We start from the raw sequence: 25,358 nt of genomic DNA on the forward strand, positions 1-25,358 counted from the left end.
CAGGAGATGGGGCTTATACCACCTTTGTCCACTGACCTGATAGCAATCTGGTTTCATCCGTATCTAGCACAGGAGGGACATAAACAGTAATGAGTAACCTACCTATACCGAATATTGAAACAATGCTGTGAATGGGTCCCCTGCCTCAATTATATTAGGAACATGAATTATTTCAGTAGGAGGTTTAGGTGTGAAAAGGATTAAAGATTGGGCTGTACGTGTATTGTGTTCATAGAGCTCTCATTTTCCTAATAAACTTCAGTGGTTTGCAGTTTCCAACTCATTACTGACTGTATATTAAATATTACAGTGGCATTCAAACACCTATTACTTTGGAGTTCTAATTTTCAAAAATATTTGGTTTTTTTTGGTAGCAATATTATGATTACATACCAGATTATTACCTTAAAGCAAAATACGCAAACATTGTTTTTAGTGGTGAAAATTCTGCTGATCCATTCAGCCTGCTTTGCAGTTACTGTTGATATTTTTAAACTTTTTTATATTCATATTTTACTTGCTAGAATGTATAGATAAATGCAGCCCTTAGTTTTGCAGTGTGACCTGAATTCTAATTAGATCAAGAATGTAGCATTGTTTTCTTGGACCTGTTGTGGTTTCCCTAGACTGCATCTTTATATTAAAAATAAAGATGTCTGCAGTTTGCTTCCTTTTATGAAAATTAGTTTCAGGCCTCAAGCTCCTGGTTAGATGACCTGTGTCACAAAGAGTAGTCATCCCTACTAGTGTGGTATGAAATAGCCTATTTAGACCAATAATCCCTTTTATCCCTTGTAAATATGTAAAGAAGCTCTAGCCACTGTATTTTTGCTGTTTTGTTTTGCTTAGTTGGGGCAGCTTTTGGCTGCCACATGCAAAGAACTTCCAGGCCCCAAAGAAAGTAGGCGGACAGCTAAAGACCTTTGGGAAGTCGTTGTGCAAATCTGCAGTGTATCCAACCAGCACAAGCGAGGGAATGATGGCAGAGTGAGTTTAATAAAACATAGAGAGTCTACATTAGGCATTATGTACAGGTATGTGTCCATGAATTATTTAATAAAATCAATCTTTTAATTCTAAATTTGGCCTTGTCTTCATTCAGGAATTACCCTGTTTCAGCAATCAGTGGCCAGCAACTGGCATAGCTACAACAGGCTGGGCATTTTTACCAAAGAGCATTCAGTGCAAATCCCACTTGCTCTACTCTTTACCCTTAGCGGTCAGCATCAGCATTGATATAGTGACACTGATTGTTAAATCAAGGCTATTCTCAAAAGTGGACAAGGCCTTTGAATACTTAAGATGAAATCCTGACTCCACTGAAGTCAATGAAAAAAATTCCTAATGACTTCAGTGGGCCCAAGATTTCACCTTTAATATATAAGCCTCTGCTAATTTTATTTGATTAACCCAGAGGCACCCACACTGTGTCCAACTGAGAGCCATTTGCAGCTTGTCTATAGCCAATGTTGTCTCCAGGCCTCTGCCAAGGTTACAGTGATGTGTTACATGCCGGATCTCTGGTCTTCACAGGCCAGCATTCTGTACTAAATCTTTCGCGGGGCTTTGTTTAAGAGTAAAACTTTATGGAACGTTCTTTAGCCATCCTTATGCTGATCTGGTTAATATGCATCTAAAACCAAGCTGCTTTGTCTTTCAGTACTATGTGATTGGCTGGAGGAGAGGGTATAGAGGCTTGCTTTTTATGTTCTTGTGATTACATATTTCCTGAAGCAAAAGGGAGCCAAGGCCTAGGTGTACACTGCAATATTGAACCTGTTACAGCTCCTCTAGTTCAAACAATAAAAGGTGATAGCCTTGTCTTGATAGGAAAACTGTTTAGAATTTAATGGTAAAGGCTCCATCTCTTGTTTGAAATACGTGATGGTGAGAATTTCCAGGTCCAGCAGTAGTATTACCAACTGCATATACAATAAAAACAGCTACAGTGTATCTTTGCTTATTAGTCTTTGGCTCACTGCTTTGATCCCAGCCTGTGGAATTACGTTTGTGGCCCTGACTGCCGTGCATTAAAAGTTCTCTTCAGGTGATTGTATATGTCCATTCCACTTCAGGTGTCTGCACACCAGCACACCGGAGCTGGAGAACTTTTTCACATAGCGGAATTCATCAGGGCAGCGCATGTGCTTTCTGCACGCTTGTGCTGCTAGTCGATGGTATAACAGGCAAAGCTGCCCTGACCCTCAGTTCCTTCTCATTCCCCTTGGTCAGTAGTTGTCACACATGTGAGCTCTTCTTACTCCTTCCCTTTCTCTTTAGATCCCCTCTAAAGAAATAATTTCTTGAGCAAAATTCTTTAGCTAATTAAAATAATTAGTTTGTAGTGATACTCATTTTAAGCTTCCTTTATACTCCCCTTCCTCCCCTCCCCACCCCCCCGGAGTTTCAGCTTGGTCCCCTAAGTCCCCAGCTTATTACCATTCAGTAATAAGTCCATGCCAGTTAGCAATCTCCACTGCAGCTTCTTAAAGTATTTAGGAGAGGGTCACATTAGGTACAAGTGTCCTATATGAAAAATTGAAAAATTAGGGAGAGTTCAGAGCAGCCATTAGAGTGATTATAATTATAGACTTAAGCTAAATAGATTGAGTGCCTTAACAGTGAGAAGGTTAATGGGTGACTTGATTACAGTCGGAAGTACCTACGTGGGCAACAGATATTTTATAGTGGATTCTTCAATCTAGCTGACAAAAGTATAACATGATCCAATGGCTGGAAGTTGAAGCTGACAAATTCAGACTGGAAATAAGATGTAAATTTATAGCAATGATTAACCTTTAAAGATTAACCGTTAAAACAATTTACCAAAAGTTGTGGATTCTTCATCACTCAACAGTTTTTAAATCAAGATTGAATGTTTTCCTAAAAGATGTGCTCTAGGAATTATTTATGGGAAATTCTATGGCTAGGGTGACCATAAGTCCAATTTTGGCTGGGGGGCAGTCTTTTAAAGGTCTGTCCTGTTATCCTGCATTTGTCCTGTTTGCTCCTGCCAACTTGAGCTGTGTGTACAGCAGCGGGGTCCACATAGGAAGTTAGTGTGTGGTACACTATGTGCTGTAGATTTACACTCCAGCTTGCTGTGCACTATTTCATCTATAGAGTGCACAGTCCGCAGAGCTTCTTCATGCTCCTATTATATTAAGTAATGGACTGTGCTAAAATAAAAGCAAAGGACAAACTAATTTGAAAAATATTATTCTTGGTGTAACACTTAAAATGGAACAGTCCAACATCAGTAATGGAATAAATGAAGAACAATGATGAGCATTCCTCCTTAATGCTCCCTATGTATATATGCAAAATTTAAATTAAGAATATTCCAGTAGGTCAACAGTCTGTTTTGCTTGACCCCCACTGTATTATTTCTGATGAACAAATGTTTCTATGCACTTTCAATTTTGTTTGATACCTTACACATGTAATATGTATCTCTTATTTAGGAATGAATTACTCTCTTTTATCAAAAAGTTACGGGTAAGTTTTATGTTGCAGACTTTAACATCTGTGCTTTATTTCCCTTGGTATAATATTTCATGGATCATGTTGCCTATTACTTCAGAAAATGTTGAGTATTATGTAAATATTATTTTTTTTATGGCAGATGATGTAATTGGGAATTTGTCTAATCATACAAACAATGGTTTGCCAAATAGCTTGCTTAAAATTCCACTAGCTTCTGATAGCAGAGATTTTATTAAGCTAACGATCATAGAATGAGGTAGATAAACTTTAATAAATAGACGACCACCATAAAACCAACGTTCACCTAAAGATGACATAGCTGACTTTGTTTACAATTAAGAATTCAGATGAAATTTTCTTTCTCTTCTGTTCAAACTGACTCCTTCTCTATTACCTTAAAGTCTAATGTGGACTGTATTTTATGCACCCCAATCTAAACACTTCCATAAGGGCGGGCAGGCAGACAGCTGCTGTTTTGGATCGCAAGAAACATATGCACAAGTCAGAAAGTAATGTGTTTTTGTTTTTTTTTAAATTTGTAGAGTATTATAGTACCCATTGCACTTTAGAGCCAGGGGGGAATAAATATGCACAGTGGCCTAAAATAAGCACCACTAATTTAACATCTTTCTGAGTAGTTTATTAAGGGACTGTCTTTTAGGGCTTGTCTACACAGGGAGCTATTCCTGATCAGCTCCGTGTGCTGGATGCCCTATTAGTTTAATTCATTTTGGAAGTGGATTAAGCTAATTGAGAATAAGGCACTCTTGTTCTGGAATAAGAGCATCCACACATGGAGCTAATCAGGAATAGTTAATCTGATTTAAATTCACATTATTCCTTATCCTAGATTAATCTCCATGGGTAAAAATAGTTGTACAAAGACTTAAAAGTCCTTGTAAACCCCTTAAAGGATACACCTGCCCTGGAAGAAATAACACTGCTATATGTTGGCTGTCCCTGATGAGGAGGAGAGAGAAGATGGGCTATTGTGTAATCTTGTTCTTTTTCTTCTTCTTCCATTATAGGAACCACTGGTTTTGACTACAATATTATCCCTGTTTGTTAAGCTTCATAATGTTCGGGTCAGTACAGTGTCATCATTATCCTTCCTTTTTTTGAACTGCATATTTGCTTCTGTAACTCATATTTAATGTCTTTCTCCTCTTAGGAAGACATTGTGAATGATATTGCAGCAGAGCATATTTCTATTTGGCCATCAACTATTCCCAAGTAAGATACCTACCAATATAAAATACTGTTTTCTAATTATTTATGTGTATAGTGTATCTAGTTGCACCTATAATGTTACCTAGTTTTCTATTAGAAGGCATAGTTGCATTCATTCAAGTGGGATTCTGATGTAGCCTTACAATGGATCTTTGCTCACAGATATGGATGCCCCTGATAGAGGAGCAAGTACAAATGTGGTTTTTCATTTGTTACCTTATTACTACTTATTTAGTAGCTCTAGAAGTTAGTGTTATGAAGTGTTAATTTTTCCAAAATGTTAACAGTGGCAAAGGGTGTGTGTGCTTATGTATGTAATGTTATCTCTTGAAAACAAATGTGGAGTTTGATGCATTTAAGCTTTGTTTTATTACCTCATACACCTTATCTACGCTAGGGCTATATCTGCACTACCAAAAAGTGTATGTTTTTACAGCATAAATAACTAACAGTACATCCCCACCCGAAATCCTGTGGTAAAAACATCTCTCTTCTTGGAAGAGGAAAAAAGGCTAGCTCATTTCCCTTCCTCCACCCTCCCCATTACAATTTCCCAGTGTAGCTCCATCAGTGGGAGCACTTGAGTATACACATCACTGTCAACCACATATTATGTAGATCTGCTCTGAGCCAGGTTAGGTATTTATTATTGTTTGTATTCTAGTAGCACTTAAAAGGCCCCAATTGGGGATCAGGGCTCCTATTGTGCTGGGTGTGCACAACAGTCCCTGCCATAAAAGAGCTTATAGTATTAACAGTGTCTAAGCACACAATGGCTAAACAATGATTTAAAACTCCTGTAGCTGGTCTGCACTAGTGCTTCCAGTATTACTGCCACTGAACTAATGCTCCCAGTATTACTGCCATCTAGACTCATTCCTAAACCTGTAGCAAATCCGATCTTATCACAGGTGGTAGTTTCCTTTTCCCACTTTTTTGGTGGAAGCTAAATTTTGCGTAGGACTGTTCTGTGCTGGCAGGTGAAAAGTGTCAGAGAAGGGTGGGTGTGGTGCAGTGATACAAAGTATGTCTCCAGATAGTACAGGCAGGTTTGTTCACCTGGGAAATTTTAAAACGGGATTCTTCTCTAAAGTGGTAAATTATTTTTAGGAGATAACTGACAAAGGTCCTGAGACAGCTGAAAAGTCCTGAGGGGAGAACTGAGTAATTTCAGAGATGAGTTTTTAAATCAGTGGTACCTAAAATTTTTACCTTGCATTCCCCCTTACCTCCATCCATGCCCTCCTCCATCCCAGGGCTGGGATCGGGGCTGCAGCTCTGGGATGGGGGCGACACAGACAAGGGTAATGGAGCCAAGGCTGGGGCCACAGCTGGGGGCAGGTGTAGGGCCATGAGCTGGGGTGGAGCTTGATCATTCCCTCCCCACCTCCTGTGGGGGCTGGCCTGGGTCCCAGCCCCACACCCCAGAACGTTCCACCACACTCCTTTCAGGGGCATGCCCTACAGCTTGGGGACCTCTGCTTTAAATGAACACTTTTTAATAGGAGACTAACCCTCACCCAAGTGTGCACCAAGGATATATATGATAGGAAAATCATGCAATTTGGCCCCCACCCGAATTACCCCCTATTTATAACTGCACAGGTCATAACTTGTTTTTCTAACAAGCTAATGAGTATTGCAGTGCTGTTGGATAGCCAGATCAGAAGATGTTTTTTCCAATGTTTCCAAAAAGACAGCTGTAAAGTGGAAAACTTTTTTTTTTTTTTTTAAATGTGGAGAGTCTATATATTCCACCAGGAGAAACTACTAATGTGCTAAATTCCTGGTATCACTCACTTCCCAATCAGTATTGCATGCCTGCATGCTTTCTACCACTGGAGGTTGCTGTTTCGCTGGTTGTTATGCAAGTCCTGCAGTGAATCTGGACCAACACAGGTTTGAAGTGTAACTTCTCTGTTCTTGAAAGTGAGACCCCATTGCTTGCAGTTTACTTCAAGGGTACCACTCTTTCCCAAGGTCTTATGTAGTCATTGATACCATTCTAAACTTTATGAAACTGTGGTTGATGTATTTGAAAGGTCTCAATACAGGAGATAAAATAGGGTAACAATCTTAATGGTGGTAAATCTTATTGGGGGGAGGGATATTTAAATTTTTTTTAGCAAAATAACTTCATTCTTAAAGTAGATCTGAAATGAGCTTGTTTGTTTCATTATAGTGATTGACATTACAAAACTGCCTCTTTCTTTAGCCTTCAGTCAGTGGATTTTGAAGCTGTAGCTGTTACCGTAAAAGAGCTGGTCAGTTATGCATTGACTATAAACTCAAACAACCACTTCTGGTTAATTATTCAGGCAGATATTTATTTTGGTAAGTGAAACCAACGTGTGTGTGTGCGCGCACGCGCACTTGTATGCACTGTGCTCTGTCTTAAGAGTTACTTACCCTAATGTATCTTTTTGCATAAGAGCGAAAGCTATGTTATATCTTATACTAATCATTAATCAGTAAAAGCTTAAATAGCACAGAGCTTTTAAAAATGGCAGTGTTTTTGGACTCAAATATGTAAATGGATTGACAAGGGCAGATCTTGAAGAGCATGCATTGTAAAAGTCAGCGAGATTCCATGTGGTCATGTAAATCATCCTTCAGGGTGGGGGCTTTGGGTTCTTTCTCATTATTTTAAAAACTGAAATAAGTAGTTGTGACTTCAAATCTTCAGTGCTAAAGGAAAAATTTAAGATGCTAATACTCTAATTTATATACCAGTCTGTAGAATCAGGTGAATATTTGTATTCAGTGATCCAAAAAAAAGTGAAATGTAGTTATGAGACCCTTGCTGGAGTAGGGCTCAGAGGTGGTAATTCCCTGCCTAAACTGGAATGTTTTTAAAAATAAGATTCTAATAACCCAGCTCAGCCCTGTCCATGCTGGCAAATCAAATAGTAAGGGAAAACCAGTTAAGCAGTTTAGACATTGTTCCTCAAATTCATTGTAAGGGTCAAGATAGGCAAGACATGATAAATCCTGCTCCCTAACCTGTTGCATTTTGAAGGTGAATTAAATGTTCCCTGGATAGTTTGTGGGTCAGATACCGTCCATTTGTGGCCCTCATGGGTGCTAGAAAATTTGAGTTTCCACTTGCAGTGTTTCATTCAAATTTGTTTTGAGAGAACAGTCTCTCAGAATGACAAGGCACCTGTCAGTCCCATGAATCTGTGGATGTTAAGAGATTCAAACAAATCTGAGTGTACCAGGAGGGGCTTGTGTGCAGTGGCTACTGCCTCTGCATTGCTTCCTTGGCTCCCCACTTCAAAATAGCAGCATGTGACCTGCATTCTTTTTCCAAAGGTAAGGAAGTTGCTCTTGGTTCTACTAAGAACAGGGGGTGGTACTGATACCAGTAGTACCAGTTAGAGCCATAAAATAGTTGAGTGCCAGCACAGAACCATTCAGATAAGCATCGAGTTGTGGTGGAGCCAGTGTTCTGAGCAGTGGATGGGAGCATTGTGAGACTGCAGTGGGAAAATCAAATGTATTAGTTCAGTGATAATAGTTGCCATTTCTTTCCACATCTGTCCAATAGTTTGAACTGAATTAGTGTAGGGAGACATTTACAAGATTTTTTTTTGAGCTTGTGTACTGGGAACGTCTGTGTAATATTAGTACAGTGGTGTATGAACAAACATTTCAGGTGCTTGCACAGTTACTGGGAATGTCAACATTCTGTAATATGGATAAGATGCCAGAGTTCAAACTCTGCAATCTGATTTCTAGCACCATTTGCTTATTCCTGTCACCCCCGTATCTGAGCTGCCACTTGACTCTGTTCTTTCCATCCTGGACCCTGTAAATCCCCTTTGAGATCACTAACCTTCTGTGAAGCCTTGACAGTTGCCTCGAATGTTTTGAAATAAAAATCTGCAGCAGCACCTGCTAACGGTCTTCAGTCCAGCTGTGGCAGTTTGTTGGTGCTCTGATATTACAAATGATGCATGTTGGAAACCCCTGTGTGCGGCAGAGAACTGATTCAGGGTGAGGCAGCAATGTGGCAAATAAATTAACCCCATGGGCCAACAGAATGGTACAAATTAAACTATTTTTTAAAAGTCCCACTTGCTCTCCACAACTAATCAGAGTGAAAATGTTTTAAAATATGAAAAATAATTAAGAGAAACTTGCTTAAAACCCTGGGCTTCATAGTTGTCAATGAGCGTTACTGATTAATCTAAGTGTAATAATGGTTACAGTGTTGCCACCTCCATGGACAAGTATGCATTTATACCTAAGTGGTGATTAATTCTTCTTCAAGTAGAATTAAACTGTAGTGAACTTTAAATTGTTACAAATGTTTACATTTTGATTTTTGAGATTATTCTAACCTTTTCCTCCCTGCTGTAGCAACAAATCAGTATTCAGCAGCCCTTCATTATTACCTTCAAGCAGGAGCAGTATGCTCTGATTTCTTTAATAAGATGGTACCGCCTGATGTATACACAGACCAGGTGAGTTATGCTATTAAAATATTTGGCACCGTGGAAATACTCTCTTGGATTTGTAGATATGAGACAACTGTACACTAATCGGGGTGGACCTTATCTAACCACATAAGTTAATATATAGTGTGTGTGAATGTATAGATATTTAGCTATTTTAAATTACATAGACATAATATATTTCCTTCATTGCTTGAAACTCAAAGTCTGTAGGTTTCTACTGTGCTGATGCACAGGTGGGTGGATGTGTCTTACTCATTTTTTAAGTAATTTGTAGAGATTGAGCATATAATCTATTTATGGAAAGCACACAAACTGATGTTGGATTTATATATACCTGAGTGGAATCCTCAGAATATTTATGCAATTATACATTAGCAAACTAATCAACCTTTTACAAAGTTTGTAATTACATTTTTAAATTAACTATACATCTGTGCATTTCTAAACTACCCTCTTACTGTAAAGGATGAGCACTGGATATGGATTATATAAATAGTGAGAGCAGTTTCTTCACCTACTTTAAGTATAACCATAGGCTTCTGTCTTTGAGCACAAAGTCACACTTCCTTTGGGGAATGCTGTGGTGAACAAGGGTTCCTTATAACATTGCCTCAGGGTGATGAGGGTAGGACTATAACTTGACCTCCTTTGGGAATAATGTTTTATGGTATGTCTACACAGCAATGTGAGTCTGTGCTCAAGCCTAACCTAACCTAGAGCTCAAACCTAGGGTCCAAGCCCTATTGGACACAGTCCCAGCTTGACTCTGGTCCCGGAAGTCCTCTGGATGTATCCCAAAGTTCCGTGGGGCAACTTCATTTAATCCTTTCTCTTCCGACAATCTGTGATGCAGTCTATTGCACTCTGTATTACAAACAGAAGCCATGCCTCCCTTTGCAAATGGAACAGCTCAGATCAGCATTAACCCAGTGTCGTCTGAACACCAGTCAGCAAGCACGCTATCAGAGAGCCTGTGGAGTGTTCAGTGGAGATGGATGAGATGTTTTTTGCAAAGGGATCTGCTTCCTGGTCTCAAAAGTGCAGCCATATTTTTTTTGTACATGCTGTCTTGGTGCCCCTGCACATGCAGCCCCAAGGAGATATGGGGACAGAAAGTCAAGTGGAGTCTAAGCAGCTTCCTTGCAGAGAATGAGAGTGACACAGCTCCCAGCTCAGCACAGCCATGTGAGGGATGACCCCCAACACCCAAGCCATTCCCCGTCCCTGCCAGAGAGCCACTTGGTCCCCACTCTGCTCCCTGGGGCTGCATGTGCAGGTGTGCCCAAATGCGTGTACTGTGAGAGTGGTAAATGGGAGTCAACCCCTAAACTTTCTGATGCCTCCTGGGGATCCTTTAGCCCTTCCCTGGGGATGCACTTCACCAAGCTGAGTGGGTGAGTGTTTTTCCTCTGAAACCTGTGTTTGACATAAAACTTCAAAACAGACGAAAAATAAAAAAGCAAAGAAATACCTTCGTTGAACATACCGTTTTAAAAATTAAGAATTGCAAAAGTTTCATTTTAATAGTTTGACTGCCCTGGAGACTGAGTGTCCTAATTATCCTCTGAACAGATGCACATGGTGTTTTCCTGCCAGTGTGACTCCATCTAGAGGTGGAAAGCCCAGTTCTCAGATTAGATGGTAATTCAGTATAAAGCCTTCTCAAATGGCAGACATTCTACTGAGCCAGCCATCCCAGGAGCTAAGTGCCCATAAGTACATAAATTGCACAATTGAGTCCCATCAATAGTGCTGTCTCAGGAAACAGGGTGAGCAGTAGAGTTTTTTCCCACAGTGCAACACATTTGGAGGGCTAGAGTGTGGACACTAAGCTCTCTAGGACAGCGTTACTTTGACTTGGGTCTGTGCACTGCAATGTGGACGCCAGCACCCTAGTTCAAGCATGGGTCAGAAAATCCTTAATCTAGGTCAGTGGTTCTCAAACTGTGGGTTGGGACCCCAAAGTAGGTCACAACCCTGTTTTAGTGGGATTACCAGGGTTGTCTTAGACTTGCTGGGACCCAGGGCCAAAGCTGAAGCCCGAGCCCTACCCACCAGTGGTGAGGCTTAAGTTACAGGTCCCCTGCCTGGGGCTGAAACCCTTAGGCTTCAGTTTTGGCCTAGCTATCCTATCTTGTAGGACTGGAAGGGACTTTGAAAGGTCATTGAGTCCAGCCCCCTGCCTTCACTAAGTACTGATTTTGTCCCAGATCCCTAAATGGCCCCCTCAAGGATTGGACTCACAACTCTGGGATTAGCAGGCCAATGCTCAAACCACTGAGCTATCCTCTCCCCCTTCCCCCCCACCCCCAAGTGCTGGGGCTCAGGGTTTTGCTTTGGCCCCTCCATCCTGAGCCGTGGGGCTTGGGTGGGCTCAGGCTTCCAACCACCTCCTGGAATCATGTAGTAATTTTTGTTATCAGAAAGGGGTCGTGGTGCAATGAAGTTTTGAGGATCCCTGACCTAGCTTTAAAATGCGAGTCCCACTAACCCTAGGCTTAATTGCTGTGTAGACATAGCCTCAGAGCCTTGGCCTCTCAACAGAGAGTCCCCATGTTTGCCTATTTTAAGTCTGGGCTCTCTTAAATTTAGCAAATTATTATAGCTTCCATCAGGATACATAGATCTTAATTGTTCTATAAATAATTATTTTTAATCTCTTGTTCCATTCATACTTTTGATTTTCCGAAAGAAAAGTTTGTTCTCACTGATTTTTTATAACCATTAAAACATATCAATTTGCAACCAAATGCAGACTTTACACTAAATTTGGTACTTTGTGCTGATCAGGAGGAGGTTTTAATATCTACACACATTTATTTAACCACTTAGACTTTAGCATACATTTATTGAGATTCTTAATTTTTACTTTTTAATTATGATAGAAAATGGTGAATGACACTTATTTACTAGATGGTTTTGGTTTTTTTTAACTCTGAATTTTTGTCAAGCTGCGTGTGGATGGAAACTGAAATTCAAATATACAAAAACAGTATTGTAAGATTTTTTGTTAGTTGAATGAAACTGCCTTAAGTGGCTGGATGCATAAGAGGAAAAAAAAGCTTATCAAAATGTATTTTGCATTTAAAACTTAATGATTTAACTGAAATATTAATTTAGTTAACACTGATTTTTGGCGTAGACATTTTTAGTAAATTTCACAGCAAAGGTGCAGGGGAAAAACGATAAGTCATGTAACAGTTCAACAAATAAAACAGTTTCTTCTCTGAGTAATGTCCATGTGTGCTCCACTTCAGGTACATATGTCTCTCGAGCCTTTGATAGGAGATTTTCTATTAGCACTATATGTTTGTCCCACACATGCACTTTGTACAACTTTATGCTATGCTCCAAGGGTATATAGCAGGGGTCGGCAACCTATGGCACACGTGCCAATTTTTAAAGGCACACTGGAGCCTGCTGGGACTCCAGCATGCCACTAAAAAATCCTGCCCAACCCAGCCCGCTGTCCTCTGCTCCCCCCGCAGGGGCAGGGAGCAGAAGCATAGCCGTGCGCATGGGGGGTAAATGGCCCCACTCTCCCGTCACGGCAAGCCGGGGGTCCGCGCTTCCGGTCCGCAGCACCAGGCCAAGCGCAGCAAGCTGCCGGCCCTTCCCCCGCCTTCCCCCCTCCCCTGGAGCCCTGCCGTCACGCGCAGCACTCTGTGGGTTGGGGCTGCGCACTCCTGCGGGGCAGCGTTTGGCTCCGCGGGGAGGAAGACACGCTTCCCGCTCAACCGGAGCTCTGCAACTGCCGCGCGCAGCGCTCTGAGGGGCAGGGCTATGTGCTCCCACAGAGCAGCATGTCTTGCTCTGTGTGGAACCTCATGGTAAGGGGTCCAGGGCTGGGGAGGTTGGATAAGGGGTGGGGGCAATCAGGGGACAGGGTGGGTTGGATGGGGAGGGTGGGTGGTTAGGGGCGGGGGTCTTTGGAGGGGGCACTTGGGGAGCAGAGAGGGTTGGATGGGGCATGGGAGTCCCAGGGTCTGTCGGGGGAGGGGGGGTGGATAGGGGTCAGGGCAGTCAGGAGATTGGGAGCAAGGAGGGTCTGGGGGGGGGCAGTTAGGATGGGGGGTCTCTGGAGACGGTGGTCAGGGGACAAGGAGTTGAGGGGGAGTTGGATGAGTTGGGAGCTGTGTGCCTCAGAATGTTCTGTAGTTCAGTGTGTGTTAGTGTAGAATTGGATGTACAGTTGAGAGGTTTCAGTTTTTCCTATTCACCTTTGTCTCCCCCAGCTTTTTTCTGGGGAGCTTATTTGGCCTGGTTGGGCATGCCTGACTCGCCAGGTTTCAGATGCTGCCTCTCTTGTTGGGAGGCTATCCCAATCAGTGAAGGCCAATCTAAATGTGTCTGTTGCTTGGGAGAGTGCCATATTGCCCAAAAATGTAACTTTTTTGCCTGACTATAAAATCTAGAGGTCAGAAGAATCAGGAGACCAACCTGAAGCTGCTGATGATGGAGCATGCCCTTCAATCCATTTCAGAGTTCGTCCCCCAATCCCTAAAATACATCTGTCTTCGTACAGATCATGTACCCCTTCGACGTCAACTAAGGCCTTGCCTAAGAAGGGGAAGATCTCTGAGGGTGCAGGGAGGGCTCCAGGAAACTAGGGTGTCAGTCTCCTCCACCAAACCCCCAACACAAGGAGACTTTTGAGGAACAGGAGGCTAGGGTGGACAAAGAGATTACCCTCAAACCCTTATTTCATCTCCGGAAAATACAATCATGCCACCACCACCACCAGGAGCTGACAATTGTCTCCATTTCCAGGGCCTTGCAAAGAGAGATGGCTGACACCCTCCAGATACATTTTTAAGAGGTTAAAGAATCACATCACAAGTTCCTAAACATCTTGCAGTCTGTGACACTCAAGTGGGTAGGGCTACCTGTTAATGAAGTGTTCTTGGATCCAGCATATATACTGTGTGGCAAACTCCTGCCACCAACTTGTAAATGGGCAGATAAATATTATGATTTCCCCCAGGACTCAGCATTTGTGTTCTTCCAGCCTCTGCCTAAATCCCTGCTTGGGGATGCTGTAAATGAGCAGGGTAGACAGCATTACTCCAAGTCTACTTCTTATGACAAGGACCACAAAAGATTACTCTTTTTTTGGATGGAAGGCCTAATTGTCCGCAACCATCCAGTTCTTCTTTGAGTGCTTGCTCATATCCATTCCAGTTAGGTGTGCGCGTGCCGCGTGCACGTTCGTCGGAAGATTTTTACCCTAGCAACCCCCAGTGGGTCGGCTGGGTCGCCCCCCTGGAGTGGCACTGCCATGGCGCCGGATATATACCCCTGCCAACCCGACCGCTCCTCAGTTCCTTGTTACCGCCCGTGTCAGTCGTTGGAACAGTGGAGCGCGGCTTAGCTGTCCTCCACTTCCCTAGCTACTCCTTGTTTTTTTGCTATCTTGTTGTATATCGTTGATTTTATCTGTAGTTATAGTTAGTTCGATAGTTCTTAGTTAGTGTATATAGTTCAGCGGGGTTTGGGCACTAGCCCTTTCCCCGCACCCAGGGCCGGGGCCCATGCCCAGTTCACCGGGGTTTAAACCGTGCTCGGCCTGTCATAAGCCAATGCCCACGAGTGATCCCCACGACTTGTGTCTAAAGTGCCTTGGGGAATCACACATTACAAATAAGTGCCATATTTGCAAGGCATTTAAACTGAGGACAAAGAAGGAGAGAAACTTTCATCTAAAGAATCTCCTCATGGAGGCAGCTTTGAACCCTCCGTCCTCGGTACCAAGCGCGGAGCACTCTATTAGCAGCACTCCTCCGGCACCGGACTGTCCCAGCACCGCGAAGACACCGCAGCACCGGCCATCTCCGGCACAGGGACCTGCTCGGCACCGATCTCTCTCCCGAAAGCAGAAGAGGTCGAAGTCCTCCACTACCTCTGTGCCCTCGGCGCCGCAGACTCAGCCTCGGTCGGACCGCCCGGCACCTGCACCTGCCACAGCACTGACTTCTGCAGTACTGTCGACTCCGGTCCCTGAGAGCTCCCCGCCGAGGCCTGTGGTTGAGCTTACGGTCCCCTCTACACCGGAGACATTCTCCGCAGCCAGGGACCTTGTCGCCATGACGGAGTCTGTCCTGCCTCAACCCCCGGCACCACCAGTGCGGATATTACCTCCATCAGTCGGCCCAGCTGACTAGCACCGATCACGATCCAGGTCTCAGCGCCGTTCGCAATCTTATAGACGATCGCGATCCCGACGCCGCTCGCAGTCTTGGCACCGCTCGCCTGTCCGGTACCGGTCGTACTCGCGGCACAGATCAACGTCTCGGCCTCCACAGTACTCTTAGTATCGCTCCAGCTCCCGGCACCACGACTCTCGCAGCCGTTCACGTCATAAACCTTCGAGATCCAGGTCGACCTCCCGGCACCGCGCCGGTCGCAGGTCCCGGTCTCGTTCTCGGCACCAGTATGGCTCCAGGTACCGATCCCCAGTGCCCAGGAGCTCACCAACTGCGAGACAGAGGGACCCTTACCATGATCTCTCGGTTCCTCCCTAGCCGTCCCGGCACCCTTCCGTGTCTTCCCAGGCAGACAATGCGTATGCTTAAGACAGACACTGGGTACATCTACACTACGGGATTATTCCGATTTTACATAAACTGGTTTTATAAAACAGATTGTATAAAGTCGAGTGCACGCGGCCACACTAAGCACATTAATTCAGCAGTGTGCGTCCATGGTCCGAGGCTAGCGTTGATTTCCGGAGCATTGCACTGTGGGTAACTATTCCGTAGCTATCCCATAGTTCCCGCAGTCTCCCCCGCCCCTTAGAATTCTGGGTTGAGAGCCCAGTGGCTGATGGGGCAAAAATCATTGTCGCGGGTGGTTCTGGGTAAATGTAGTCAGTCATTCCTTTCTCCGGGAAAGCAACGGCAGACAATCATTTCGCGCCCTTTTTCCCTGGATTGCCCTGGCAGCCGCCATAGCACGGCAACCATGGAGCCTGTTCAGCTTCTTTTTTTTTTTTTTTTACAGTCACCGTATGTGTACTGGATGCCGCGGACAGAGGTGATACTCCAGCGCTACACAGCAGCATTCATTTGCGTTTGCATGATAGCAGAGATGGTTACCAGTCGTTCTGTACCGTCTGCTGCCAGTGTAATTTGGCAATGAGATGACGGTTATCTGTCCTTCTGTGCTGTCTGCTGCTATCATGGATGCCCTTGGCTGAGATCGGCCGAGGGCGCAAAAGCAAAACTGGGAGTGACTCTCCGAGTCAGTCCCTCCTTTATGGTTACTAAAAATAGAGTCAGTCCTGCCTAGAATATGGGGCAAATGTACAAGAGAAGCAGTATATCGGAGAGTACAGCTGCTCTGTGTCAGATCCCGCAGAAATGATGAGCTACATGCCATTCACAAGGGGCGCCCCTGCAACAACTTCACCTGTTGCTTCCCTCCTCCCCCAACCTCCCTGGGCTACCGTGGCAGTGTCCTCCCCATTTGTGTCATGAAGTAATAAAGAATGCAGGAATAAGAAACACTGAGTTTTTAGTGACATAAAATGAGAGGGAGGCAGCCTCCCAGTGCTATGATAGTCCAGGCAGTACAGAATCTTTTCTTTTCACATGAAAGGGAGGGGGCTGATTGAAGCTCAGCCCCCAGTTGCGATGATGAAGACGGTTACCAGCCGTTCTGTACCATCTACTGGGAATGAGTGGTAGTCATTCTTATTTTCACCCAGGTGCTCCCGGCCAGCCTCACCTGAAGCCAGCCAGGAGCACTCACGGGTTCACAAGAAGGACGGTTACCAGTCCTACTGCACTGTCTGCCACGAGGGAGGGGAAAGGAGGAGATACTGCTCTTCACTGCTGCAGCATCACATCTACCAGCAGCATTCAGTAGGCATAGGGTGACATTGAAAGAAGTCAAGAAACGATTTCTTTCCCTTTTCTTTCATGTAGGGGGTGGGGTAAATTGACAAGCTATTCCCTGAACCACGCTGGACAATGTGTTTGACCCTACAGGCCTTGGGAGCTCAGCCAAGAATGCAAATACTTTCCGGAGACTGCTGTGGACTGTGGGATAGCTGGAGTCCTCAGTACCCCCGCCCTCCCTCCATGAGCATTCGTTTGAGTCTCTGGCTTCCCGTTACGCTTGTTGCGCAGCACTGTGTAGCCTGTAGATTTTTTTTTCAAACGCTTTGTCATTTCGTTTTCTGTAACAGAGCTCTGATAGAACAGATTTGTCTCCCCATACAGCGGTCAGGTCCAGTATCTCCCGTATGGTCCATGCTGGAGCTCTTTTTGGATTTGGGACTGCATTGCCACCCGTGCTGAGCAGAGCTCCACGCTGGGCAAACAGGAAATGAAAATCAAAATTTCGCAGGTCTTTTCCTGTTTACCTGGCCTCTGCATCCGAGCTGAGATTGCTGTCCAGAGTGGTCACAGTGGTGCACTGTGGGATACCGCCTGGAGGCCAATACTGTCGATTTGCTGCCACACTAACCCTAATCCGATATAGTAATATCGATTTTAGCACTACCCCTCTCGTGGGGGAGGAGTACAGAAACCAATTTAAAGAGCCCTTTATATCGATATAAAGGGCCTCGTAGTGTGGACGGGTACAAGTTAAATTGGTTTAATGCTGCTAAAATCGGTTTAAACGCGTAGTGTAGACCAGGCCACTGATGTGCCCACTGCGGAATTCCATGAGCCCCAGGCTCAGGATCATGGACCTCAACAGTGGGCGTTCTGGACACCCTGGGCATATCATCAGGCCCAAGGTACACATCCAGGCCCATCGCGCTCTGCCACATCAGAACACCGGGTGCCGGAGGCCACTATTAGCCGCCACCCTCCTTCTGTTTCGGAGGAAGTGTCGATCCAGCCACAGGACTCCCAGATCCCAAGGGAGACAGAGGCTGTCCACCAAGAGGAGCCCTCAACTGACCCGCTTGTCCCGGGTCTCTCCTCATCCTCCTCCCCTGACGAGGCGGTAGCCGGAACGTCGGCGGTAGGCCCTCCACCAATCGACCTGAGGGCCCACCAGGATCTCCTCAGGCATGTTGCACAGAACATGAACTTGCAAGTCGAGGAGGTCTCGGAGGTAGAGGACCCAGTGGTGGACATCTTAACATCAAATGCCCCCACAGGAGTGGCCCTCCCCTTTATACGGACAATCCAGGCCAATGCCAACACAATCTGGCAGTCTCCGGCCTCTGTCCCACCTGCTGCCCGGGGAGTGGAACCCTCGGGCGCATCTTCAAAAGGAGGGTGCCCTCCAAGGGTTATATGGTGCCCTCCAAGGGCTACGAATATTTATACGTCCATCCCCCTCCTCGCTCCCTAGTTGTCCAGTCGGTCAACGAGAGGAAACACCATGGCCAACAGGCCCCAGCCCCGAAATCAAAAGACACGAGGCGCATGGACTTACTGGGGCCCAAAGTCTATTCCGTAGGGGCGCTCCAGCTCCGCGTGACTAATCAATAAGCCCTCCTTAGCTGCTATAATTATAATACCTGGGCGGTGGCGGACAGATTCAAGGAGTTGCTCCTGCAGGACTCCCGACAGGAATTTGCGGCCATCCTGGATGAGGGAAAAAAGGTGGCTAGAACTTCCCTCCAGGCTTCCCTAGACTCTGCGGACTCAGCAGCCAGGACCCTAGCCTCCAGGGTGACTGAGGCATATCTCATGGCTACAAGTCTCAAGCCTTCCCCCGGAGCTCCAACATACAATCCAGGACTCCCCTTTGAAGGGCAGGACCTATTCTCAGATAAAACAGACCATAGGCTCCAAAGCCTAAAAGACAACAGGGTGATTATGCGCTCGCTGGGCATGCATACGCCAGTGACTCAGCGCAGGCCGTTCGGCCCCCAGCCACACCGCTATTACCCTCAGCCCAGACAGAGACAGGACTTTGCTAGAAGGCGGGGTAGAACCGGTCGCCGGAGGCAGTCAGGGGGCCAGAACCAAGGTGTCCCCCCCCCCCCCCAAAACCTTCCACAGGGCCGAAACCCTCCTTTTGAAGATGCGCCCGAGGGTGTCATACCAGTATCGTCAAACGATCTGTTCCCTCCTTTCTCCAACTGCCTCTCCCTTTTCCTCCCTATGTGGTCCCAGCTAACGTCAGATCGCTGGGTCTTACGCACGCTGGAATTTGGGTATCACTTCCAGTTTTTCATGCCTCCCCCTCTTCCACCCCTCTTCCTCGTCCCTCTTCAGGGACCCCTCTCACTAGCGACTCCTCCTCCAGGAGGTGCAGATGCTCCTCGCCAAAGGAACCATAGAGGAGGTACCGGAACATGAATGGGGCACGGGCTTTTACCCCCGCCACTTCCTAAACCCCAAGGCAAAAGGGGGTCTCCGACCTATCCTGGACCTGCAGCAACTCAACAGATACATGATAAAGTTGTAAAAGCAGCAAAGAATCCTATGGCACCTTATAGACTAACAGACGTTTTGGAGCATGAGATTTCGTGGGTGAATACCCACTTCCTCAGATGCATGTAGTGGAAATTTTCAGAGGTAGGTATATATATGCTAGCAAGCAAGCTAGAGATAATGAGATCAGTTCAATCATGGAGGATGAGGCCCTGTTCTAGCAGTTGAGGTGTGAAAACCAAGAGAGGAGAAACTGGTTCTGTAGTTGGCAAGCCATTCACAGTCTTTGTTCAATCCTGAGCTGATGGTGTCAAATTTGCAGATGAACTGAAGCTCAGCAGTTTCTCTTTGAAGTCTGGTCCTGAAGTTTTTTTGCTGCAGGATGGCCACCTTAAGGTCTGCTACAGTATGGCCAGGGAGGTTGAAGTGCTCTCCTACAGGTTTTTGTATATTGCCATTCCTAATGTCTGATTTGTGTCCATTTATCCGTTTCCGTAGAGACTGTCCAGTTTGGCCGATGTACATAGCAGAGGAGCATTGCTGGCATATGATGGCGTATATTACATTGGTGGACGTGCAGGTGAATGAACCAGTGATGGTGTGGCTGATCTGGTTAGGTCCTGTGATGGTGTCGCTGGTGTAGATATGTGGGCAGAGTTGGCATCGAGGTTTGTTGCATGGACTGGTTCCTGAGCTAGAGTTATTATGGTGCGGTGTGCAGTTACTGGTGAGAATATGTTTTTCAGGTTAGCAGGTTGTCTGTGGGCAAGGACTGGCCTGCCACCCAAGGCCTGTGAAAGTGAGGGATCATTGTCCAGGATGGGTTGTAGATCCGTGATGATGCGTTGGAGGGGTTTTAGGTGGGGGCTGTATGTGATGGCCAGTGGAGTCCTGTTGGTTTCTTTCTTGGGTTTGTCTTGCAGTAGGAGGCTTCTGGGTACACGTCTGGCTCTGTTGATCTGTTTCCTTATTTCCTCGTGCGGGTATTGTAGTTTTGAGAATGCTTGGTGGAGATTTTGTAGGTGTTGGTCTCTGTCTGAAGGGTTAGAGCAGATGCGGTTGTACCTCCAGTGCTTGGCTGTAAATAATGGATCGTGTGATGTGTCCGGGATGGAAGCTGGAGGCATGAAGGTAGGCATAGCGGTCGGTAGGTTTTCGATATAGGGTGGTGTTAATGTGACCATCACTTATTTGCACCGTGGTGTCAAGAAAGTGGACCTCCCGTGTAGATTGGTCCAGACTGAGGTTGATGGTGGGGTAGAAGCTGTTGAAATCGTTGTGAAATTTTTCCAGAGTCTCCTTCCCATGGGTCCAGATGATGAAGATGTCATCAGTGTAGCGTAGGTAGAGAAGGGGCGTGAGTGGACGAGAGCTGAGGAAGCGTTGTTCCAGGTCGGCCATAAATATATTGGCATATTGTGGGGCCATGCGGATGCCCATAGCAGTGCCACTGATCTGGAGATATATATATTCATCAAATTTGAAGTAGTTGTGTGTGAGGATAAAGTCACAGAGCTCAGCAGCCAGTTGTGCTGTGGCATCATCAGGGATAGTGTTCCTGACAGCTTGTATTCCATCTGTGTGTGGGATGTTTGTGTAGAGAGCCTCTACATCCATGGTGGCTAGGATGGTGTTTTCTGGGAGGTGACCAATGCATTGTAGTTTCCTCAGGAAATCAGTGGTGTCACGGAGATAGCTGGGAGTGCTGGTGGCATAGGGTCTGAGTAGAGAGTCCATATATCCAGACAGTAGTCCTTCAGTGAGTGTGCCAATGCCCGAGATGATGGGGCTTCCAGGATTTCCGGGTTTGTGGATCTTGGGTAGTAGATAGAATAACGCTGGTCGGGGCTCTAGGGGTATGTTGATTTCTTCTGGTGTTAGTGTAGGGAGTGTCCTGAGTAGATGCTGTAGTTTCTTAGTGTATTCCTCAGTGGGATCTGAGGGAAGTGGCCTGTAGAATTTGGTATTGGAGAGCTGTCTGGCGGCCTCCTTTTGGTAGTCAGACCTGTTCATGATGACAACGGCACCTCCTTTATCAGCCTCTTTGATGATAATGTCAGGGTGGTTTCTGAGGCTGTGGATGGCATTGCGTTCTGCACAACTTAGGTTATGAGGCAAGCGATGTTGTTTTTTCACAATTTCTGCCTGTGCACATTGGCGGAAGCACTCAGTGTATAGGTCCAGACTGTCATTTCGACCCTCAGGAGGAGTCCATGTGGAGTTCTTCTTGTGCTGTTGGGGGGAGGGCACCCGTGTATCAGTGCACTGTTCAGTGTTGTCCTGGAAGTATTCTTTGAGTCCGAGATGGCGAAAGTAGGCTTCCAGATCGCCACAGAACTGTATCATGTTGGTGGGGGTGGTAGGGCAGAAAGAGAGTCCCCGAGAAAGGACAGACTTTTCTTCTGGGCTGAGTGTGTAGTTGGATAGATTGACGATATTGCTGGGTGGGTTAGGGGTACCACGGTTGTGGCCCCATGTGGCAGGTAGGAGTTTAGACCAGCTTACAGTCCTTTTTCCTTTGTAGAGAGGTGAAGTGAGTAATGTAGATCTCCTGTCTTATTCTAGTGAAGTCCATTTGTATAGAAGTTTGGTTATTAATGAGAGTCTCCAGGTTGGAGAGCTCTTTTTTGATGTTTGCCTGTTTGCTGTATAGGATGCTGATCAGGTGGTTCCTCAGTTTTTTTGATAGAGTATGGCATAATCTCTCACTGTGATCTGTGTAGAATGTAGATAGCAGTGGATTTTTTACCTTTAGTCCATTTGGTATGATGTCCATCCGTTTGCATTTGGAAAGGACGATGATATCTGTCTGTCTTTGTGCAAGTTTCTTCATGAGGTTGATGGATTTCCACTCCATACGGCTAAATGCAGTGTCTTGCATGGTTTCAAGTATCAGAGGGGTAGCCGTGTTAGTCTGGATCTGTAAAAGCAGCAAAGAATCCTATGGCACCTTATAGACTAACAGATGTTTTGGAGCATGAGATTTCGTGGGTGAATACCCACTTCCTCAGATGCATGTAGTGGAAATTGCCGGGGGTAGGTGTATATATATATATGCTAGCAAGCAAGCTAGAGATAACGAGGTCAGTTCAATCAGGGAGGATCAGGGAGTCCAGCTTCCATCCCGGACACATCACACGATCCATTGTCTACAGCCAAGCACTGAGGTACAACCGCATCTGCTCTAACCCCTCAGACAGAGACCAACACCTACAAAATCTCCACCAAGCATTCTCAAAACTACAATACCCGCACGAGGAAATAAGGAAACAGATCAACAGAGCCAGACGTGTACCCAGAAGCCTCCTACTGCAAGACAAACCCAAGAAAGAAACCAACAGGACTCCACTGGCCATCACATACAGCCCCCAGCTGAAACCCCTCCAACGCATCATCAAGGATCTACAACCCATTCTGGACAATGATCCCACACTTTCACAGGCCTTAGGTGGCAGGCCAGTCCTTGCCCACAGACAACCTGCTAACCTGAAACACATTCTCACCAGTAACTGCACACCGCACCATAATAACTCTAGCTCAGGAACCAATCCATGCAACAAACCTCGATGCCAACTCTGCCCACATATCTACACCAGCGACACCATCACAGGACCTAACCAGATCAGCCACACCATCACTGGTTCATTCACCTGCACATCCACCAATGTAATATACGCCATCATATGCCAGCAATGCCCCTCTACTATGTACATCGGCCAAACTGGACAGTCTCTACGCAAACGGATAAATGGACACAAATCAGACATTAGGAATGGCAATATACAAAAACCTGTAGGAGAGCACTTCAACCTCCCTGGCCATACTGTAGCAGACCTTAAGGTGGCCATCCTGCAGCAAAGAAACTTCAGGACCAGACTTCAAAGAGAAACTGCTGAGCTTCAGTTCATCTGCAAATTTGACACCATCAGCTCAGGATTGAACAAAGACTGTGAATGGCTTGCCAACTACAGAACCAGTTTCTCCTCTCTTGGTTTTCACACCTCAACTGCTAGAACAGGGCCTCATCCTCCCTGATTGAACTGACCTCGTTATCTCTTGCTTGCTAGCATATATATACCTACCCCTGGAAATTTCCACTACATGCATCTGAGGAAGTTAGTATTCACCCACGAAAGCTCATGCTCCAAAACGTCTGTTAGTCTATAAGGTGCCACAGGATTCTTTGCTGCTTTTACAGATCCAGACTAACACGGCTACCCCTCTGATACATGATAAAGTTGAAGTTCCATATGGTATACCTGGGGACCATGATCCCATCCCTGGATCCTGGAGACTGGTATGCCGCCCTCGACATGAAAGATTCATATTTTCACATAGCCATCTACCCACCTCACAGGAGGTTCCTCCGATTCGTAGTCAACTGCCAACATTTTCAGTTCGCGGTCCTACTGTTCGGCCTTTCTACGACCCCAAGAGTATTTACAAAATGCATGGCTGTAGTCGCCGCTCACCTCCGCCATCGTCGGGTATATGTGTTTCCATATCTAGACGACTGGCTCATCCAAGGGACCTCCGAGACACAGGTGATCCATCACATCGGCATTGTCAAGGACCTTTTCCTACATCTAGGCCTAATGATCAATACAGAAAAATCCACTCTGATTCCCACTCAGAGAGGATAGACTTCATTGGTGCCACCCTGGTCTCCAACCTTGCCAGGGCCTGCTTACCGCTGCCCCCGTTCCAGGCAATGGTGGCCATCATCCAGAGTCTGCAAGCTGCTCCGTTGACTTCGGTTTGCACTTGCCTCGGTCTCCTGGGTCACATGGCGGCCTGCACGTTTGTGACGAAATACGCCAGACTGCGCCTCCGTCCCCTCCAATCATGGCTCAACTCAGTGTACTGACCGGGCAGGGATGCCATAGACGTGATTGTCACCATTCCCCCGAGCATCCAAGGCTCCCTCGAATGGTGACTGACTCCCTCCCCGGTGTGTGCAGGGCTGCCGTTCCACCCGCCCCAGCCCTCTGCATCCCTGACGACGGACGCATTGTCTGTCGGCTGGAGTGCTCATCTTGGGCATCTACGCACTCAAAGCCTTTCGTCATCTCAGGAACTGGCCCTGCACATCAATGTCCGGGAGCTGAGAGCAGTCCGCCTTGCTTGCCAGGCGTTCCAACAGCATTTGCAAGGTCGTTGGCTGTCGTGTTGTCGGTGAATATCGACACACGTACTATGTAAACAGGGCGAGACAAGGTCCTCGACCCTTTGCCACGAGGCCTTACAGCTCTGGGACTTTTGCATAGCCCACTCTATAGACCTTATAGCGTCCTTTCTCCCCGGGGGTTCGGAACACTCTGGCGAATTGCCTCAGCAGATCCTTCCTTTCTCACGAGTGATCGCTTCGCCCGGACGTTATTCTTTCGGTCTTCCGGAAGTGGGGATTTCCCCGTGTAGCCCTCTTCGCGTCCCTCGAGAACAGGAAATGCCAGATGTTCTGTTTCTTTCAAGGCCTCTCACAGGGTTCAATAGCGGACGCTTTCCTCATACTGTGGACAACTCACCTGCTATACGCCTTTCCACCGTTCCCGCTCGTCCACAAGGTCCTGCTGAAAGTACACAGAGACAGAGCCCGCTTGATCATGATCGCTCCAGCATGGCCCAGGCAGCACTGGTACACCATGTTGCTAGACCTGTCAATAGCGGACCCTATCCCACTACCTCTGCACCTGGACCTGATAACTCAGGACCACGGCAAACTGCATCACCCAGACCTACAGTCCCTCCATCTCACGGCATGGCTCCTGAGTGGTTGACCCAGTCTGAGTTGCATTGCTCTACCCCAGTGCAACAAGTACTCCTGGGTAGCAGAAAA

General features: G+C 46.1%; 1 protein-coding gene across 3 annotated transcripts in view; it reads left to right on the forward strand.

The window, feature by feature from the left end:
• Nucleotides 1-25,358, forward strand: part of INTS8 (integrator complex subunit 8) — a 78,141-nt gene that overhangs the window by 41,927 nt on the left and 10,856 nt on the right. For all 3 annotated transcript variants that reach the window (XM_030553503.1, XM_030553504.1, XM_030553506.1), the window contains exons 17-22: nt 850-1,034; nt 3,465-3,498; nt 4,515-4,571; nt 4,658-4,719; nt 6,932-7,050; nt 9,082-9,185. In XM_030553503.1, the coding sequence (XP_030409363.1) occupies nt 850-1,034; nt 3,465-3,498; nt 4,515-4,571; nt 4,658-4,719; nt 6,932-7,050; nt 9,082-9,185 (561 nt within the window). The remainder of the gene's footprint in view (nt 1-849; nt 1,035-3,464; nt 3,499-4,514; nt 4,572-4,657; nt 4,720-6,931; nt 7,051-9,081; nt 9,186-25,358) is intronic.

The sequence above is a fragment of the Gopherus evgoodei genome, chromosome 2 (assembly GCF_007399415.2).
Source record: "Gopherus evgoodei ecotype Sinaloan lineage chromosome 2, rGopEvg1_v1.p, whole genome shotgun sequence".
NCBI classification, from domain to species: Eukaryota; Metazoa; Chordata; order Testudines; family Testudinidae; genus Gopherus; species Gopherus evgoodei.